General features: G+C 37.6%; 1 protein-coding gene across 2 annotated transcripts in view; it reads right to left on the bottom strand.

The window, feature by feature from the left end:
• AMPH (amphiphysin) overlaps window positions 1-22,278 on the bottom strand; it is a 118,417-nt gene that overhangs the window by 33,214 nt on the left and 62,925 nt on the right. For both annotated transcript variants that reach the window (XM_040549567.1, XM_040549568.1), the window contains exons 3-11: window positions 21,280-21,334; window positions 14,869-14,963; window positions 12,447-12,542; window positions 11,013-11,120; window positions 10,536-10,621; window positions 8,762-8,837; window positions 7,772-7,854; window positions 4,892-5,030; window positions 3,813-3,941 (exon numbers count right to left, since the gene is read on the bottom strand). In XM_040549567.1, coding sequence (XP_040405501.1) covers window positions 3,813-3,941; window positions 4,892-5,030; window positions 7,772-7,854; window positions 8,762-8,837; window positions 10,536-10,621; window positions 11,013-11,120; window positions 12,447-12,542; window positions 14,869-14,963; window positions 21,280-21,334 — 867 coding nt within the window. The remainder of the gene's footprint in view (window positions 1-3,812; window positions 3,942-4,891; window positions 5,031-7,771; window positions 7,855-8,761; window positions 8,838-10,535; window positions 10,622-11,012; window positions 11,121-12,446; window positions 12,543-14,868; window positions 14,964-21,279; window positions 21,335-22,278) is intronic.

Genomic DNA, 22,278 nt, shown 5'->3' with positions numbered 1-22,278 from the left:
CCACAAGCCACCTGGGAACAGGGTCAAAATAACTCCTTTAAAGGCTCCTATGCTGAGAACAACAGAGTAGCCAGGAATTCTTCAGTTTGGTAGTTGGGCAATGTAGGCATGGTTTACGCTGGTGTGAGAGGCACAGGGGCTGACTGCTCTGTGACATCCCCAAAGCAAGAAGGAAGGTAGCTGGGAAGTTGACAGGGGGCAGATGTGGAATAAAGAAAAGGTGATGTTGCTTCATGTGGCACAGAGTTCAGCTAGGGGAGTCCTTGCCTGTACTGTGAATGCGAAAAATCTACATGTGTTGAAAGACTGAACAGAAAAATCTGTGCAGAAGCAGTTTGCTGAGAATGATTAAACATGCAGAAACCATGTTCAGGAAGCCCCTGAGTGCAACTGGCTGTAGGCAGGAAGACTTCATGAGAAAGGAATATAAGGAGAATCAACTTGGCCTGCCTTAATTTATATTCTTCCTTGACCTCTGCTTTTGGACACTTGGTGATGACAGATAACCGGTCTGACCCACTGAAGCTGTGTTATGTTCTCACACTTGAAAAGGTCAAAACCAAAACACCCCTCCCCACCAGTGGCCAGCATTACATTCATTCAGTTTTGCCTTTCAACTGATACATTTAGATTTTATCACATATACCCTTGAGGCACTAGTACTCATATGGTCATACAGCTTGATGAAATAACACAGAAATGGAAGGAGATGGAGAAGTTAATTAACTCTCGGTGAGGTTCAGGAATGAAGATGTTATTTATGAGGACTGAATCAATAGAATTGGAGTCTCAGTTAGGTCCTGCAAGATGGCAACTAAGGGATCTGTTGTGATTGTTTACCAATCACTGACTGCAAAAATTACTATTATCAGGTATCCTCAGATCAAAACAAACAGAATGCTTCTTGTTACTCTAGGAGCAAAGGCCCAAGCAAAGTTACAGTGTAAATGAGATACCAAGTTAGACTGAGATTTAGGAAAATGAGGAACCTCAGGAAATCCTTCCATAAAGGACAAAGCCATTACAGGAACACCTGGCAATTGCCCTGTGTTAATTCCACCACTGCATTACAAAGCATGGATAAATGCTATGCTTGAAAGAGACAGCTGTTGTAGAGGCAAGGCTGCACCCCTAAATGGACATGTACGTACAAGGGATGGAGAAGGCATAAAAAACTGTAAGCACTGCCAGAACTGCCATCCCCTCTCCACACAGACTTTGAACAAGCTTTAAAATAGCCTCAGCTATGTGTTATTCACTTCAGGGCTGCTGGACACAGACACGTTAAGTACCTGGTGGAGGCCATATTATAAAGTCCCACAGTGTCCAAGCTAGTGAACACTAGTAATTGGAACACTAGCAAAATTTTATATAAGCAGCTTTCCAAAACCTATAACACGATTAGCCATGAAAATCGCTATCTGATTTTTAATTTAGTAGCCAAAGCTGCAAAGACATTTACACTGTGTCTCAGCACCTCAGCATACCAAACACATGGCAGCAATGTGATGGGACAGGAGAGGAAAACAAGAAATAAAGCAAGGAACACTCACTTCTAAACAATCTTCTCATCTGGTTGCCCAGATATCACATCTTCTCATGTCATTTACTTAGCAGTAATTAAATCCAGTCTTGAAAATTAATAAACTGGAAGTGTGAGCTGCTTTATTGAATCTGAGCTGAATACTCAACAGCATCAAGCAGAACTGTCTTTCGTTCAGCATCTCATACAGCACCAAATGTATTACTGCTGCTTGGTAAAGAAAGATGAAAAACAGCTACAGGCTATTTGCTTCCCGTGTTCCAGAGGAGAAAAGTGTTTAGGCCTATTCATAATCCTCTCTGAGACACGGATTAAAGCAGCAAAGTGCTATTCATCAGCTTGTTGGTTTTGTGTCTCTGTATGAGGACAGTGCCAGCAGTGGTCCCTTGGGAAGTCCTGAACCATTAAAGAGCTATGCAAATTTGACAGCTTCCTCTGTACTACACCCCCCATCCCACCCCACCCCCCAAAGAACTCTGGCTGTACAGGAGATGCCATAAGCACCAAGAGGAATGTCTGTGTTTCTTGCGGTTTATGTGCAATATATTTTTAATTATTGGTTCTCTTATAGAAGAATATAAAACCCACTGTATCACACTATTTGTGTGTTCTTGTACACATTCATAGGTCTCAGATACAGTAAGGCTGCTTTAGTGATGGGGATGGATTTTTTGGAGGGAGAAGGGCAGATCATTTAAGAGAAGGTGGCCAGGGAATAACTTAGGTCATTCCCAGGTCAGTGACTGGGGAGGAGGGAGGGACATAAATCACTCACTGAAGGGAAATCGATTTTTTCTTTGAAAGACCGGGGAAAGATTTCATTTCTCAAGAGCATGCCCCACCTTTATTATGCCATTACGTTTTTATACCTATCCCTTGTAGAAATGCTGTAAAGAATTTGGAAATGTGACTTATATTCATTTAAAGCTCTATTCTGGTGTCAGCTCTTGATGGAAAAGCAAATCTGTTCCATTTCTGCTTCCCTAGCTGGCTTGACAGCTGAAGGTTAGGTAGATACAGCATTTAATGCAGGCAGCCACATCTAGCACAGATGGCTCTGGCCACAGATGTCAAGCCTTACATTGCCAGAGTGATAACTCCCGTGAAGTCTGTAAACAATGAGGCAACCTATCTGCAATCCCCCTACTGCAAGGGGGCCCTGCAGCAGTTGTGTACCTGCTTCCCAGTGTGGGAGTTGCCATTAATTCTTTAATCGTGTGAGACCTTAACTATGAATAACTCTATCCTCTTCCAAAGCCCTATGGAAAAGATCCCTATGGAAAAGAGGCAACACCTTTTTCTCCCTTCTGCAAGAAAACAAACCATCACATGTTCAAATTCTCTAAAATATCTTTTTCACTGCTGTGCCTACATTCTCCTGTGATGTCAAAAGAACTAGTACAAAAACAATAATTCACATGAAAACAAAAATTCATAAACATTCTGCATAAGCTTCAGATCTGCATATTTCTCCACAATCTACCAGACACAGGCTCAATTTTCAGAGCTGTAATTACCATAATAGAAATGGCCCATTATTAAACAACCAGCAGTTACCCTAACTGCATGAAATCTGAATAACTGAATGCAAATTATACAGATTTATTTTATACAACTCTGGTTTTTGTTTGTTCTAGGCAATTATTTTAAATTTCACAATAATGAGATAAAAAGTCATTCTGATCTCTGCTGTGTAACTAATGTTTCTGTGAATCAAAACCAAACAAATGATTAATCTAGCTGGACTAGCCTTTTACACCTGCAAAGAGTTGATTAAGACAGCAAAGCTCCTTTAAAAAAAAATCACTCAAAAAAGAAAAGGTATATATCTTATGATTTTGATAAAGGAAACAGAAACAACCAAGGACCACTGCAAAATACCTCTTGAGACACTTGGAATTAGAGAAGAAGCATCTTAGATGAGCTTTCAGTTTATAATGAAACCTGGATTCACTTAAATCTCAAACATGGATGCAATTCACAGTGTTTTTAGTTAGGTCTCTCACCAGGAAATCTCATCTCTCATTTGAAAAACCATGCTTCCTATATGCTAGCAATGCTAGCCCTTTTGTATGATCATACATGTCCTATTCAAAGATAAAATACTATGTATGTGATCCTTTCAAGATAATATAAAAAGGTAATTGTGCCTGTACCTTCTGCCAGCACCCTTCACCTCCCTCCCCACTGAGATCAGCCTTAAGTCCACAGTCTTGGAGAACTTCAGGTGATTGCAAGGTTGGATGGTTCACCATCCGCTGAAGCTTACCTGTGATGGAGTTGTCACATTGATTTCTGGGACAAAGTTGTCATCAAATAGGTTAATGATGTTCTCCTGTTGCAACTCCTTTGTGGGTGTGAGCTTAGGCAGTGGTGGGACTGGCGGACCTTTCCTCAGCTAGGGAGACAGCAAAAATATCACAGACTAGTTCATAGATAAAATAAAGTGCTTTAAGCTAGGTCTAAATGGCTTGAGATGGGTTTTTCTCTCTGCTGCTTCACCTTAAATGTAGGAATAAGCCATGGAGCCAAATGAACTGTTTGGTTGCTCATCATGCCTAACCGGAAAATAAAATTCCTTCTGATGTGTCCCCCCATAGAAAAAGCAATCAGCACAGAAGCTACACCCCATTCTGAAAACATCAGTAACATCAACACAAGTCTTGTCTTGTCTTTGATACGTTCACAGAGTATCACCGACAATTCTCATGTTACAGGTGATGCCTTTCATGAAACTGATTCTTATTTCTAATACTGGTGAGAATAAAAATGACTTCAGAAGCATCAAACTTCTCAATCCAGTGTTGATAACAACTAATAAGCCTTTAGTTATCAGTAGTTATATCACAGCAGTACTTAAACCAGCTCTGTTATTTACTGTTTTAGAGGGAAATCCATGTTGACAGACCAGTGATACTCCAAGGCTAATTTTTTTCCACTGTAAGTACGAATTTGAACAAGAATGATGACGAGCAACATATAATGTATTGAAATTCATGAGGTAGTTTTAGAAATGGGTTTTTCAAATTATCTCTCCTGAGATATAGGTCTTTAGAATCTATGTTACTTTCTAAGGTGTGTTTTGCTTAGTCACCACAAGTCCTCCTGGTTCACAAGCTACTTTAAATTTTCCTCAATCCTCCTGATGAAAAATAAAAACCAAACATTTTCCACCCATGCTTGTGACACAGAGGTGAACAAGCAATGACCAGTATTGAGCACAACAGAGCCAGTGACCTCCCTGTTGTTTCTCAGTCTATGCCCAGATGAAAAATATTACCATATGTAGTATCTCAGCTATCTTTTACTGCAAAACTGGATAGTTTCCTTCGCCAGATTTCTGCTTACCTGTGTGGGTGATTTAGGCCGGGCTGGTGCCGGAGATGCTGGTGCCAGCATATGATTGGGACTAGCAGTAGGACTAGGCAGGGGAGAGGCCTCCTCTGGTGGTGACGGTGTTTTTGCAATACGGAGTGGACCTGAATCACTAGACAAGAATAAAAGCAATGGTCAGGACATACACATCATGCTGATTTATTACCTCGAAAATTTGATGCAATAGTTGAACTGCATCCCGTATGTAATGCCAGTGACCTCAAAAGGCAGTATACACTGGGGATGAACTGAACCATTAAATAATGATTAAAATCAAAACTGTAATTAAATATAATCAAAATTCACCGATCTATTGTGTTGAACGAAGTTTTAATTTTTGAGCGACTTTTATTTTTGGAACATCTGTTGTATCTGTTTACCTGATCATTATAACTTGAGGTAAACAGAATACTGCATTTCTTTCAGATTCCGTATTTGAAATAATGTTTTATGTATAAGTTTGTAACTATCATAAAATGGGAGTTGGAATTACTGTCTTCATTTCACACTGCTCTCAAAATAAAAGGCTGTAAAGTTAAAAATCCCAGAAGAAGACATAACAATGAATAATGCAAATAATTTTAAAAGCTCAGCAACTTCAGAAAGATTTCAATACAATAAAACACAACTAAGATTATTGTACAGGTATAACTATTTAGAAGGACGACTCACCACAACTATAAACAAGCAGTAGTCAAGTGACTTCAGCAGAGCTCTGCTGATATTAAGAAAAGATCTCATGAAGTACTGAAAAGGGATCTGCCCTTCCTGTGAAGGGACCTGCTATAAACACGGGGACACATTCAAGCTACCTAGAAATGCTGAAAGCTTACAACTCAGGAAAGCTATAAACTACAACATTCAACAACCATGGTACTTGGTAAGAGAAGAGCGAGTCCTACACATCTTCAGGGAGAACAGAAGCACTACATGATTGAGGAGACCACACCATAAATATGTTCCTAATGCTAATGCAAGAAAAATTAATTCATTGGAAAGGACAGACTTAGCTCACACTCACCACCTCTTTCTGTGGAAATATTAAAAAAGAAAAAAAGGCAGTTATTCAGAAATTTATTTCCCAGGTACAATATTTGCCTTCAAGATAGAGTATTCAATAGCATATACAAGTTTAATTTTTTTAATATAGTTCTTTAAAGGAAATATTAGATAATATATTTATCTATTATCTACTTCTCATGTATCTAAAAAGGAAAACTGTTTTATCTTACAAAGACCCATTCCTGAGTAAGGTTTTAGAGCACGATAACTAATAATAAAAACTCAAAATCTATCCAGAATTTCACATAAGGCTCTGTGAACAGTACAGCAAAAATATACTGTGTATAAGCTGTTATCCTTACAGAAGTCTGAACCAAAAAAAAAGGAAAAAAAAAACACTAAAAATTGATGACCTATAACTAAAATCTTCCTCACTTTGAAAATAGTAGATCTCAAAGAAGAGAGCAACATGGTAATTTAAAAACAATAATAATTCATTTTTTAAAAAGCATCTTTAAAATAAGTTACGAATATCACACAGCATTAACTTATGCCTGCTCATTTGTAGCTAGAATCCTATTATTTTTCTCTCTCACCGATGGAAAGAAAAATTCAGTGGGAATGAGAATGTGTGCATGCTGGGGATGGTCTAGGAGATACAGGTGGCCAAAATACTTGTTTATTACAAAAACTACTTGAAGTTTTCCCACACAGCATTTTATTTCATCCCATAAAAATATTTTACAAATGGTCAGTGGGAAATATAGTCTGACTCAGAAACTAAAATTTTGGACACATTCTTAATAAAATTGTTCTGAATTTTGCATTAGGTTAGAAGCTCCAATATTCTATTCTTTGTCCTTCCAAAGTGAGATCAAAGGAAATGTAGAAATGTCAGCCATATGTTTGAGGCAGATGTTATGCTGCTTGGTAAATCTTAATTGTTGCTAATCTGAACATGGCTTGAAGGCAAATTAGCAGTAGCCATAACATTGTTCTGATTGCTTCTTGATGAGCTGGGATTGGCTGGAAATTCAGCATTTTTGTATTCACTCTAATTATCATTGTGTTTTAATAAGTGCCACTGTTTTATAATTTCAACGTTTTCTTATCAGTATTACAGTACTGAGATCAAATTCTGTCAGAAAGGCTTTGTTATCTGCAAGTGAAAAATCAGAAATAGTGCATTAGCATCCAATGACCTTAAGAAAGCACCATCTGATTTTTATGCATTTTTGGTTTTGTGTTTATTTTAAGACAAGATTTCTCTTGGAAGTCATTAAAAATATGGCATTTTGTGACATTCTTTTTTACTTCACCTTTTCAGCTTTTATGATACTCTCCGATCCCATTTCCTGACTTTTTTCCATGAGCACAGGAGATAAAACATGACTTACAAAGGTCAGGACTCTCACCTAATTATATGCCTTTTGGAACTAAAAACACATGCTATATTTCAAGGCTTTACAAAATATTCTGAAAGTTAGCAACATTGCTGTAGACCAATTACCTATAAATAAATGGGCTATATACTTAGCTGGTGCAAATTGCTGTAATAGTCTACGGTGAACTAAATTGCAGCAGCTGAAAATCTGTCCCTTATTTTATTTTATTTTATTTTATTTTATTTTATTTTATTTTATTTTATTTTATTTTATTTTCCAAAGGAAAAATAAGTAGGTAATGAAGGAAGTTTTGCACCTCTACTCATGTTCAGAAGAACTTCTGTCCTCCTGAATGAACAAACCTGGTGACTGGGTTGGGCAGTGATCACTATATATGGTGTAGGTGATTACTACTTGTCCTGAAACTAACTGCAACGCAGTTCATTAAAATAAGAAACAAAGTCACCTTGGTGCCCCTTGAATGGTGAAGGCCTTGTCTGCATGCTGATCTCCCAGCTTCGTCATCACTTCATAGAGTTTGTGGCATAGCTGAGAAAACAAAACAATTGTCTGAGTTTACGTGAAACGTTACAGTGATGATTAAAAACACAGGTGATAAATCATGTTTGGTAACTGCTCTGATTTCTTTAAAATTGCAAATAGTTCTTTCCAAAGATAAGCAGTGCCACGTATATAAAAAGTCTAAGTGGAAACCTTTCAGAATCAAATAGAAACATTGTCAAAGATAACAGCAGTTCATAAAAAATGGTTTTCATAGAACAGCTTTATAAATATGACTTACTGCTGTCTGCTCTCTGATGGAGGGAGTCACCTGAAGTTTGAAGCAACATGTGCAGCAGAGAAGATTCATGTTTCCCCTCAAAAACCTGATCCCAACTCAAGTGGGACTTTGGTCAAGCAAGTTTTCTGTGTCATTTTGGTTTCTATAAGTTAATAGGTTACTATAGATAATACAATTCCACTTAGGTGTTTAGTACATTCAAAAGGTCCTTACTGAAATTACTGTGTTTACCTAATAGTGACAGATCTAATATTGCATTGCTGACAATGCATGTAATGGTCTCAAAGGCTGTGGTTGACATATTTTCTCTTGTTTAAAGCAATGTGGTGCTTAGCAATTGGACATAGAAAAAATACTGAAGGCAAAAGCGTGTTCAGAAGAATAGAGAAAATATTAAAATAAAAAGTGAAATTAATGCTACAACTGATAATGCATCATAATCCAGGGTTGTATGGACTACCTTTTTCTTAAGGAGAGTACAAAAATGGCAAATAGAAACCAATATGAGAATTATAATACAAATCTGGACCTAGGGCAAATTCTCATCTGTGCTGCTGCTTGATTTTTACTATTGTGTTACAAGACATTTGTTTGCTGTTATGTAAACAAATACATCATATAATCAATTATACATGAGATATACATTTTACTCACTAAAGCTATCTCCTTGTGAAACTTGGCTTCAAGGCTGGATACATTTTTGAAGGTATTCACATAGAAGCCAACTCGCCTATGGAAGATGGCACAGGGAAAGGAGAAAGAGAATAAAGGATGGGGGTAGGAGGGCCACAAAGGAAAATGAATTAATTTTTTCCAGACCACAAGCAACATTCTTGACTACTATTCTCAGCAAAGCAAATAATTGTAGTGAATATCAAAACTTCAAACTCATTTGCTCATGACTATTTCTGTTCTGGTTAAGAACCATCACATTTCACTCTGCACAGAAGGAGCATACATTCACAAAGCACAGAGGTGAGAGTACTCAGCCTGAGTACTCAGCCTTCCCTAATGAAACAATCCTGAAATTCATACATACGAAAGAAAATCATTTCTAATATAGAACAAACATTTTTGGACACGCCTTCAAAAATCTGCTTGCTTGGAGTGAGTGATTATGTGCCTTTCATACACTTTAACAGCAAGAGGTATTTTCTTAGTTTTTGAATTACTCTTTTTCCCTGTTTAAAACTCTCATATGTAATTTCTCTTAACTTTCATTAACCCAAATCATCTTTGGCATAAGAATAAGCTTGCAAAATGTCAACTCTATGGATCATTTTCCTTCTGAAGAATTGTAATAACTAAAAATAGGACTCTGAAAGCATTTGCTTCCTAAAACATAGTTTCCAATCTATGACTATTGCTCAAATTAAATTTTATCTTTCACTGAGACAGGCAACACACATATTGAAATAAAAGGGTCCTTACTCTAGATCATTAACGTGCAGTTTTACTTTTAGTAAACCCATAAAACAAATATCTTGGAATGCTAAGAAGCTTGTCAACCGAAATAGACAAAAACACAGCAGAAAAACTCTCTATCGATCTCAAATTTAACAGGAACTAGTTCAGAAGGCAGAGGAGACAAAGGATACTTCAGTGACTCACAACACACTTTCAGTCCAGACTGTCACTTGTTAAAGAACATAGCACTCTAATGAGATGCTTATTTCTCTACTGCTTTTGTTCTCCTGCTCATTGTCTGTATAAACACCATCCATGGTTATACATCCTAGATAAATGATCTATTCCATCAAATGTCTTTACAGTACAAACACAGTCAGTGTAAAACTATGAAATATGTATTCTGACGTAATCATAATTACATACTATTTTTTACTTTCTTATATTGCTTTGGTGTTATTTTATAGGAACTTGAAAACAACAATTATACCTTTGTAAAGTTCTTTGCTTCTATACCTAGAGAAAAATGACCTATAAATAGACCCATTGTAAATTTTGTAGAACAGTATTTAGCTGCTCTATAGTTACTCTTGACAGTGGAAATATTTGATCCTTTTATCAATAGTGGGTTTTTTTTGTTGTTTGTTTGTTTGTTTTCTCGAAAGGATCAGGTATCCACCATCAAAGTTTCTGAGAAAGGTGATGGAAGCAGTGGGCTCTAGTCAAAATCTGCCATTCTGTGCTCTGCCACAGGTCTTTATCCATAAAGTGGAGACATTCTCGCACCTTTTAATGAAGATATGATAAAGTGTCTTAAATGCCAAGATACACTGAAAGAAATAAGCATAAATATATTTACAGTAAGTATAATTTTGTATTATTATCAGGCATTTTCCCTTTCACTGTTTCAAAACGATGATGGACAGGATTTCGAGGACTTTCTATCAGCTCATTAAAATCTCCTGGTTCCCCTTTATTAGTCTCCCTTTAGGCCTTTTAGACAATATCTGTGTAGGCTTACCGTGACCACAGAGATGGCAACTCTTCTTGCAGATCAGTGTTAAACTCTTCAAATACTTTCTGTGCTTTCTGAAACTCTTCTTCTGCCTAAAACAAAAACAGGATGACTTAACCTATCACTTTAAGACATAGTAAAACCTGGCAAAGCTGTGTTTGTGTTTGGTTTTGTTTTTGTGTCTGTATTTAAATTTTTAACAAAGTATGTGACTTAGTCCCAAACAACAAAGGCCAACACAGGACTTGCTGTGCCCTAAATCTCATTAAGAGAGAAAGTTAGATCTCAAATGGGACTCACTCCTAAAACTGGCTAAGCATACCCTCACCATCCATCAAAATACTTAATATGCATATATCCTTAAGGATATCTATCACTAGTTCTACTTCTGAAAGTGGAAAGAGAAGAGAAGCTTTGCTCTAGGTCTCTGCACAGAAATGGAGATCCCAAAGTCATCTGTCAGCATCCTTCTAAGTGTGTTACCTTGGTAATCCTTCCTTCGTCTTTTCTTTTTGAGCTCTGCAGGGCTTCTAGATGATGTCTTGCACTGTCATAGTCCACTAGCTTTCTGCTTCGTTTTGCAATCCGAGTCTGCATAGAGGTAAAAATGAAAGTCAGCATAACTGACACCTCTTTTTAAAAAAAATTATTTTACCTATGTAGTTCTTCAAGTCTTTTACGTTTCATTCTCCCTCATCTGCCATTCATACAGACTTACTATAACAACATAAAGGAACATAGGCATGGAAAAAGAGACATACTAATCACCTTATCTTTTTTTTTTTAAAAAAAAAAAAAAGAAATCTATTTACAGATTGCTTGTAAGGCTTTTTTTGTGGGTGTAGTGAGATACCAATGTTATGCAAGACTTGTCTCATTTTCCAGAATAAGTGGACCTGCTAAACTCATGGTAACACTGTGTTTTTAACCTTACACATAGTGTGCAAATTTAATGAATAATTAACATATTTTTAGAGTAGAAAAAATGCTTAAAACGTACTTCTCAGTATGGCTACTCTGACACATAACTTAGATATAATATATTAGGAACAATTAACATAAAATAGGCATTCTAATTTAACTGCAAAAGTCCTTTGATATATATTGACTTTACAAAGCTCTACATTATATGTGAATTCCACATGCAGAGCAGACATAAGCACAGTTTGACTTTGTATCAAGTTTGAGAGTGCTTATCAGTAACGTTGCGATTTTTTTTATATTAGTTCCTGATGTAAACATCAAAGGAGATGGCTGTATGATACCTATTCAATTCTAAATCATCACAAAGAATTTCCAGCTATGTTTGTATAGCCGCATCCAAATATTAAATTATCTACCTCTCACTTTTAACCATTCTTTATCCCCATGCATATCATTTAGCAACCACCTCCCTGAACTGTACACCAAGAGAGACCTGGGAGAGGCTAGAATCTGCGTAACAGTCTCTCCTCATGTCTACTACAAAGTCTTATTATAACTAATTAAAAGACAGAAACCATGGTTTAGTTAAGAGAAAGACATTTAGATAACCACAGGTGCACCTGGCCAACAACAAAAGGCCTGCATTTCATCTTGAATTTATCTGGCAACTTAACAGCTGTAGAGCTTAATCCGTCCTTTTTGAAGTCAATGAGAATTTTCTCATATCAAATAAAATTTGAGCAGGAAAAAGCATTGTAAAAGTTTTATGTATAAAGGCTAATTTACATCCAAGTACTACAGCATGAAAATTATTTTGGAAAATTAGTGCAGCCTGATGTCAAGGATTAGCTTACAGAACTACAGAAGAGAAAGACACTCCCCCAACCTTTTTACTTTTTTGTGTGTGTGAAATTTCATTTTATGTTTATATTATGACTCAATAGTAATTGGTGATTTTTACAAATTGTCCTTTATAGGGAAACATTACTATACTTTGATATCAGGAAACTGTCCTAGATATGTATCCAAGGTCAACAACGACCCATCCACCAGTTTTTGATGGAAGTCTTCCCAAAGTTCATCACATTTCTGTAAAGGCAGATGGAAAGAGAAAAATGTACTTAGTAGTTTAATTCCGCTTCAAACCTAGGGGAAATACAATGGTAAATGGTAAAGATTAATCTTTCTGAAGTTTTAAAATCTTCTTTATGGCAATAAATCAGAATGCAGTTATAAACTAAATTAAAAAGAACACCTTGACATTGCAAGCTTTAATTAACAACAAAAGAAGTTTCAGTTTAATAATCATTTTTTTCATTCTTTCAGCTGTGTGAAAATAATAATAACATGGATTCAAGGTCTTCCTCAGGGTTTCAGATTCCTGAGGATGGCCAATGCAGAATCTGAAGCAGCTCTAGCATAGAGTATGTTCACTGATGATGAACCTTCCTTACAGAGAAGAGATGTACAACTAACAATTAAAAAAATAAAGGAAATAAAGGAAAAAAAAAAGTGGCTTTCCCAGCTATCACAAAGATTTGTAAGCTTAGTTTTGTTTAGTCGTTTTCCAAATAAAACCTGTGGAGATCCTCCCTAAGAAAGGTCCATCCTTCTCCCCATAATTTTTGTGCCATTAAGATGCATGTGATGAAATGGCTGTCTTACAGACCAAACTCCACCTCGCACTGCTAGAGAACTAGGATTCCAGATCTGAAAATTGCCAACATTAATAGATAAAATAAACAAATTAATTCCAGAAGCTACTGTGGTCTTCCTCAGTCCTCTTCGCAGCTTGTGGGCAGCACTCTTTGCAGCTTTCAGGTTTTTAATAACATGTTAATGCGGCTGATGTTACAAGGAACAGGATGCAGTTCCTTGCCAAATGCAAAATCCTGCTGCAAAGAGACGGTGTTTGAGGTCCTGGGTTTTCAGCTGAGCAATTCATTAGCATGTGTTAAACATCCTGTTCCCCCTTCTCTTTGGACATTTCAAAATGTCTGAATTTCCTTAGATGGGAGGGTGGCTAAAGGGGGCTTTTAAGTCCAGAAAGCTACTCCGTAGTGTATACTTTATCACAAGCTAATAGGACATACTGTAAATGCTGTGTGATGCCAGCGTTCAGTTCATTCATTTTCTACCCTAGCAGAGTCCCTAATGGATTATTACACTCTATTAATCATGTTTATAAAATATCTCATTTATTAATATAACATTTAATCACAGTGGTCACCAGAGCAGCAGCGCATTAGATCACAGCAAGCAACTGCCAGTCCTGTGCATTTGATGTACATGTTGGACAATTTTAGATCATGGAGCTTTGTAAAAGCTAATGGGACCAAAACCAACACTGAAGAGTCCTTTAAGACATCATCTTTCCTGCCACGCAGGAGTAGGTCATTTTGATGTACCCTTTTTGGAAGGATAATTTATATCTTGGACAGCACAAACAAACCATTCTCTTGAGTTGCAGGTTGATGGATGCATAAATCTACACTTATGTCATATTGGGACAAAAATAGGAGCAGCGATTTTGTAATATTGCCCACATGAGTCTCTTATTAAGAGCACACACCTAACACTTATTTCTATACCTAATAGAGATTAAGGGTCAAATCTTGGTCCTTGTACGCACAATTACAAATTCTGAGTGTAAAATTTAATAGCCTATAAATACAAGGTGAGGTGCTACAGCAAGATACAGCAGCAGGTTTTCTAGCCATTTAACCTAAAAGGATATAAATGGTATTGTATCTTAACTTACACTGTATGGAAGTTGAGTACTTCTAAAATCAAAAACATGTCACGCCTTCAGCAGCAGGGAAGGGTAGAGGAAGGCAACCACAGGGAAGAAAGCAATCATTAGGCTGATTTGGGAAGACTGCTCTGTCTTCCAATTTCTTGTTAATGATGCTATCCAGAAGGCCCTGCACATTGAATCCCAGGTGGTTAAAAGCTGCACTGATAAGTTTACACCTTCTTGTCATCACCAGCAATTTTGCTGACAGAATTCCCCAGAACTAAGGATGTTTACTTAGGCAATTCAGAGCACCTCAAGTCAGACTCCCTTCTAGAAAAGGCCTATATAGGCACCTTCTAGAAAAGCCTATATTTCTCTAATCACTGAAGGAATCTAGTAAAGGCTGAAGTGAATAGCACCCTGCAACCTAATTTGGCCTTAAAGTCTAAATTCTTGCCAGAGAGAGACAAGTGCCCCATCAGGTACTTTGTTTAGTGCTACAGGCTTAGTAGTTATTAAACAGCACACTAGAATAAGCAGATTTAATAATTTTCAATATTCAATTGATTTGAGAATCCTGACTGTAAAACTGCATCAGATGTACACTTTTCCTCAATAGCTCAGATTAATCCATTTGCAACCAAAATACTACTTTTTTCTTCTTTCCATGCATCTTACCTCTCCAATCATCTTCACATCTTCTCGGCCATACCAATCTGGCTCATAGACTTCATGGAGAGACTCTGTAAGCTTCTTTGAGGCATCTTGCATGCCTGTAATTAGAAAAAGGAACATATAACTGCAAACTACAAGAGACAGTTAATAAATAACTTTATTTCAGCCCACATGTACCCCACTTCCCTCTGCCATGTTTAGAATATAATTTTCCAGAGCTGAAACAAAAGCTTTATACTCAGCCAGCTCTCCCAGATTAATAAGAAATGTCCCCCATAGTAGAATTACCCATATTTATATATATGAAAAAAATTCCTATCAAATTAGGAATTTCATTTGCTATTCTGAACTAAACATATCTGAACATGAAAACAACTCTGAAGGTAGTCCTGCTCACTAGAGACATTTAATAACTCATCAAAACACTATCACTCAGAAGCCAAACAAACAGCTTGGCTTTGTTTATTCTCAGCTCTGCCTTCCTGTAGAATAGTTTCCTAGTTTGTCCATAATGAGTACCATGCCTGCCTGTGTGCAAGAGGAGGCATCTCCAGGGTGGGGTGGTTAAAATGGCAGAGATTCTGGGAATTGCTGTCTATAAAATGGACTTAGGAGAAAAGTTAGAAGGGTTCCACCCTGAACAAAAGTGCTCCCCAGAATGGGAGAGGTTGTACAAAGGCAGAATGTATCTCAGGACTACTTTGTTTCCTTGTTTTCAAAGTTTTTTAAGTTTCAAGAGCTTTCATATGTAAAGTGAGACTGATTAAGAAAAGTTTATTATTCTTGTTCCCATAATAATGATGGTGACCTAAAGGTATGCAAGTAATGAAGCAAAGGACTGGCAAGAGCTGAGGCAGTGTCTGCAAGCTGAGGGAAAAGCGATGTCTGAACCTGGGGAGTGTGTTGTAATGGACCTGGCTTTACGAAGAATGCCAACACAGTACATTTAGCTGTATGTGGATCCCACTGCTTATTTACACTTGCAGTGGGGTGGTGTCCACAGAGAAGTGCACTGAACCAAACAGCATCAGTCACCTATGGAGTTCTTGCCACTGCAGATGAAACAACAACAGGGACTATTTATCATTATGACTGTAATACAAAGAAGATCTGGATTAAATGTAAAGTAGCTTCGTTATATTCCAAGGAAGAGCCTAAATCTGTCTGCAGTGAATAAATTGCTGCCCTCAGTGATGGCACTGGGGTTTGCCTTTCTGTCTGAGTGGTGCAGGAATACATTAGATGTTGAATATGGTTTGGAAACAGGTAAAACAAAACTGATCTCACATAAGACGCTAAGCTCAGAATCAGTAATTTTAAAATGACAAAGGTACTTCAACTTCTTTGCAAAATCTGAACAACACTAACTGCTAAAAATATTTTTTGACCTGCATTAAGTTAAAACAAACAGACAAACAAAACAAACCTAATTTTTTCTCCAGCCAAAGTCTGCCTGCTGCAGCACATCTGTGCTGTCTTGAAAATATCTCTAGTGTGATTTTCAAATTTAACTGGCTGGATTTAGGAATAACATCAAGCTTTCATCCTTTAATCAAAAGGTGCTGTGCCAAAACAGAGTATTTGATTTCTTCAGGGATTGTCTTGGGGGTGCTTCTAAATGACAGAGCTCAGCTTGAAGAATTTGTATGGCATAAGGACTTAAGATGCATTTCTTCCTTCTCTCCTTCGTGGTTAATGGTTAGGATAATGTATCCGACTAAGAAAGAGTTACTGAATAGAGGTTGTGTTTGTTTTTTGTCTATAATATGCCAGATTATAGTAAAATATAGATGATCTTTATTTATTTTTCCAGGCAGGACTCATTTAAAATCTTCTTTAATGCCACTGCATATGAATAAACTCAGGAGGTGAGGCAAAACCAGCAGTGTCACCATGCTTAAGAAGGCTGTATTCTGTCCAGTCGGGGCAAGAATCCCTGCTCATGTTTGATCCTTTCTGAACTCCTGCCCTCGAGGACACTGCACACTAAACCTGCAATCTAAATTCTCGCGGCAGCATGTGAACACAGCTTCTCTCTAATCTCTCCTGCAGTCTGCATTCAGCTCAGCCACAGACTAGTCTCTGGTAAAGCACCTTTACCTACACAGATTTTTTTGTTGTTGTTGTTAAATACTACAGAATTCAGACATGTACCTGCTAAAGAGTGTAAGTAAATGACCCTTAATATCCCACGCTCAAGGCATACCAATTTGTGCCAACTTTTACAAGTTTTTCAGCCCTGAGAATCTGGTAATCTTTCATTCAAGCACAATCCCTGCAAAAAGGATCAGTCAAATCCAGCTGTGGTGTGAGGCAAGGGGCATTATAACATCTGGCTACCTTGGTCAGAAGGCTTCAGTAGGAAATTCCCACGGGACAAGACCACCCAGGCTACTCTTTTCCTGCTGTAGCTATACCATATTTACTGCAGTACCTCAAATGAGTGCATAAGTAAATACTAATCTGGTGGCTTCACAATCTTTTTCATGACCACAGCATAAACTTACAATGTCCACGGATTTCTTTATTTCTTTATTTATTTTTATTTGGCTGGTTTTCACATTGAGATTTTTCTTATGTACTGATACCTTTTATGTGTTATTCAGCACTTAAGTTAAGAGGATTACTGTCATCCATAGACTGCAGGCTGCCTCTCTCTGCTGTTTTCAGCTGCTATCGCTAAGAAAGATTGTTTAAAGCAAGTCATGAAACCATTATGAAATGTGAAAATATTTTTTACTGCTGATAAACAGAAATTTATATTTAATATTAACTGTTTCGTTAAGTACCATTTATTCTTGGTAATTGGGTCACTTATTTAATAACTATAATGCCCAAATAATTGAATTGCTTAGAAAAAATGATGTTCACTGAAGTCTGAGGCTCTCGCATGAGATCATCCCTCTTTCTTTGGGAAAGAGCTCCTGTTCCTGGAGCCCCAAAGGATTCCTAAAGGCACACATGCAGTAGGGACCTAAGAGGGGGCATGCAGAGACATTCCCATTACAGAGCCCTATGGATGGCAGAGAGTAAGTTACTATTTACCATCACGTTTCCCACGTACTCAAACTCACATGGACATTGAGACCAATCTGGGACTCCATGTCAACCTCAGGACTCACATACAGTGGGGTCTCCTCACGCCCTGACAGGGAAATCTAGGCAGAATCATGGAGAAAATTCCATCTTCTCAATTAAGTGAGGCACCTTGGTCTGGCTCTTAATATTTTATTATTTCTTGGAATCATCGAATCATTTAGGTTGGAAGCTTGAGTGGGGAAAGACAACTTCATGTAAGGTTCTCCAGGGAACTGAGAGGTTCTCCTGCCACATGGGGTGTATTTATTATTGCCTATTACCCATTAGTTTCCACTAGAACAACTCAGCTGTTTCATAACTCATTGCTAAATTTTACAGAAAGATGGCAAAGGGTTTTCTTTCTTCTAAGAAATTAAATGATTGATTTTATATTTGTGTATCTGAAGGATATGTGCAATTCTGTCAGCCACATACTGACAACTAGGCAGTAAAGCTGCTTACAGCCCCTCCAAACCTCAATTTCTCTTCCTATAGACCAGTTACTACTTCTCACTATGTTAAGCCACATGACAAATACTTTTTTATGATGCAGGATTCCTTTTCACCTCTGTCACCTTCATGCAAATCCAGGTATATATCTCCCCATCTGTACTTGTACTTGCAAAGAGCTCAAAGTAGAAAGTAGGACGCTGATTTAGAGTTTCTTTAACAATTGGCCCATAAAACCTTTGAAGTCACCTACAGCTCTCAAAAGCTCGAAGAAAATATCATGGAGTAGAGAATCCAGATACATGTTGCCAAGGAGACAGGAGGAGACAAAAGATCCGAGGCATGAGATGACTACAGCTGTGGGAGACAGTACGCTGCATTGGCAGTACAGCCACCACTGATGCATAGCAGACATGGAACTACCAGGCAGGTGAAATAAAGTAGCATGTAAAAACCATTCAGATTTACAATAGCTTTATGATATGGTTCCTCTGGTCTTTAAGTAACCAGTAGTAAAGGTAAGGCTCCATCTGAGACTTAAGAAGCACCTCTGAATTAGGGAAGGAGCCTGAATACATCAAAAAATATATTACTTTAAGAATGTGTGATACTAAACCTCAGAAAATGTTGAGTATATTAAAATGAAGGGATGAAGGGTGATAAGAAGGATCCTTTGACCGTTCCTTGCTTAAATTGTGCCCAGATCTCATACTTCAGCTTTCAATATTCAGTCACTCAAAAGTCATGCAGCCAAATGACAACTACTAGAACTGACAACATTCCAGCTTCATAAATTGCATTTAGTTAAAATTAACTATCTTGCCAATTCCTGAAACCCTTTAAAATGAACCCTGTAAAGTGAACTGCTTTTCTCTCACTCTAAGAATACAAGGATATCAGGCGCATTTATATGATCAACCTTTTCCCCTTCAAAACGAACCCTTGATCACAGCATGCCTCCAAAGCCTAGATGTCCTACATACTGGAATCCCACTCCAGCGCCTAAATACCCATAGTGGAGGTTCACATGCTTCTCTGCATAGCCACCCCAAAATTTTTAATGATGGCTGTCTTTCAAAGAACAGCAACACAGAGCTTGTGGCAGTTGCTAAATCTCCTTCTGCCACCCGAAATCTGGAGGGGCTTTGGCCACTGCTGAGCTCATCAGCTTTGGGGAAGACCCAGAGACATGTATCTTGGACTACTGCTCTTGGCCACTGTTCCAGTCCTCAGAAGGAATGTGTGCTAACACATGTGCCAAGGATGCCCACTGGTGGCTTGTTGACTTTGGAGAATAATGTTTTTTATGATTTTGTGAGCTGCTTATGATTGGATCTTTTTAAAGATGTGAAGATAACAAGGTATTAGCAAACTCTTCACATTCCTAGGGAGAAAGTCAATCCAAGTTATTTTCAAATATGGACTTATAGGCTGCAACAAGAGAAAGATGCAGAACAGAAAAGCACAGTTAGACAGGCAAAACTTGCACAATGAAAAATTTCACATAAAGTTAAAGGCAAAACCTGCTGCAAAGAATAGCCCACTAGACAGTAAACCAACAAAAGGACCACTAATGCACAAAGTACAAGGAAAGGAAGAGAGTCAGAGAGAAAGAAAGAAAATGAAACATGGAGAGAAGGATTGTTGTCACCAACACGGAAATCAAAGCAGCATGTAAACTGTAAAGTCAGCCTACGTGACAGAGAAGCCATCTGGGCAAACAGCCTCATCACGTTGCTTCTGGCTATGCATACAGATGATAATGCGTGTGGGGAAGGAATGACTGAAAAATCAGAATGTAAAATCAGCATCCAATGGGTCCCCCCAAACAGAAAGTTGCTGAAATTCCTTCTAAAAAGAAAAAAAGACATGGTGCAAATCTCTAAAAGGAGATTTACCTCTTTTCTGGTATAGGACTTTCCCTGCCCAGTCCTTCTAGCAAATAGCAATCAAAGCCATTAAGCTACTGCTTTGTTCTCCATCTTACACTTCCCATCAAAAGGAGCTTCCCTGCCTGACAACAGCTGCTGAAGCTTTGTTATGACACAGTGATTTCCAGAAATGTCGATATTGGTTTATAACATTTTTTTTTCTACTTGACTGAAGACAGGTTAAAAATACGTACATATAAGAATTCTATTTATTTATCTCAAGAAGCTGTTAATGCTTCTGTGATGGTCACCAATTTGTATTCCTTTCCCTTTAGGACCTCATCTCCAACTTCTCAGAAGACAAGTGGGATAAGACAGAATAATCTCTGTATACAGCACTAAGGTGAGTATGCTGGATTTATGAATGTCCACTAGTATTTAAATAGCTGTTTACTTATTCTCTGACATTTAATCACTGACCAATAGCTTCTGCTATTTGGATCTTTAGTACAAAGCGATCACATACTATTTTCAAACTTAAAAACAATAATAAAATAAAATAGATCCAGCAGTCAGAAACAAATGATAAGTCACAACATCTCAGGGAGCATGATTTCAGAGGGAGAAGATCTATCATTCAATTGTAATACCTGGAAATGTAATGAAACCTGGAAACCTGCAAGGGGTCTCTCATCTTGCATAGAGTATTTGGTATTCTAGCATTTGCAAAGACAAGTGACAACGTGCAGATTTTGTGGGTCCTCTCTGCAGCAGTTCTGCACACAAAGGACAGCTGAAGATAAGCCATGCATGCAGCACTGTGCACATGACTTGACATCAAAGCTGCAGAAACTCTTGCAACAGAATAAAGAGCTTGAGATGGATCCAAACCAGAAAAGTGGACTACTCACTAGAGCAGCCATTACTTGTATTTGCCTTTGTATACCTTAAACAAGCCTACTTACCTCAATTTTTATCAGAAGTTTGGTTTATGAAAACACGACTTAAAAATTACCTTTGATGGCTGCTAAATATGCTCTCAATTCTCTCTGGAGCCTGGAACCCTCTGCCTGGAAAAGAAAAAAAAAAAGTAAGTTAAAAGATATTTCAATTATATTATTGCAATCACATTTTAGTTATATTTTATGCCTTAAAATGTACATACACTGTGTCAAACTTAATAAGAGCAATTTCGTAAGTTGAATTGAGTTACCTGGTGAATAATGTTACATCTTGTAAGCATATACATGTTCATACAGAAAAGGTGGCCTGCCCAAGATGTTATGTGTAGTGTACTCTCTAGGCTAAAATTTCTAGTTTTATCAGCCACTTGGACAGGGAAGAATTCCAGTCAAAGAAAGACATGTATATTTCACAGCCATGGTCCAGTTCAAGTCAGCCTGGCCCATGCCTTAACCTCAAACACAAAGAAATATTATTAAGAATGCTGCATACCCTGCATACCCATTTGAAACCACTCAAAATTGATGCCATCCTAGACTTGCAAAAAATCCATGCCCCTACATAAATGGCTTACTACTTTTGCAAACATCGAAATATTTTGCAAGCACATAACTCCTAAAAAACAATAACATCAGTTATTTTGTTTAGTTTGGCTACTGCATCTTGCAGTCTGCTGTGAACTCCCAGCTGTTTCATCAGCACATGAATCAATATGATCTTTCTTATACCAACAGACTTAAAAACTCAGACTAAACAGAAGAAAACAGGTTGCTTTACTTTATTTCTGACTGTAGCACAATTTGGACTTCACAGTTCCTAGGATTTGCAATAAAATCTCTACTACATGATAGCACATACTTTATTGCTAAAAAAAGCTGTTCTCCAGGACACTTTCAATAGCCTGAAGATTATGGAAACCCTCTGTGCTTATTGGTTCCCAATATCCTTCAAGGTACTTATTTAAGTGCTTGGAAACTACAGAAACATCAGCTTGCAATCACATTTTCTCACATCCAGCTCTACCATATGGAAAAATCAGCTGCAAAATATG

The sequence above is a fragment of the Cygnus olor genome, chromosome 2 (genome assembly GCF_009769625.2).
Source record: "Cygnus olor isolate bCygOlo1 chromosome 2, bCygOlo1.pri.v2, whole genome shotgun sequence".
Lineage (NCBI taxonomy): Eukaryota > Metazoa > Chordata > Aves > Anseriformes > Anatidae > Cygnus > Cygnus olor.
The sequence above is the reverse complement of the archived record's forward strand: the minus strand, read 5'-3'. Positions and strand labels throughout refer to the sequence as shown.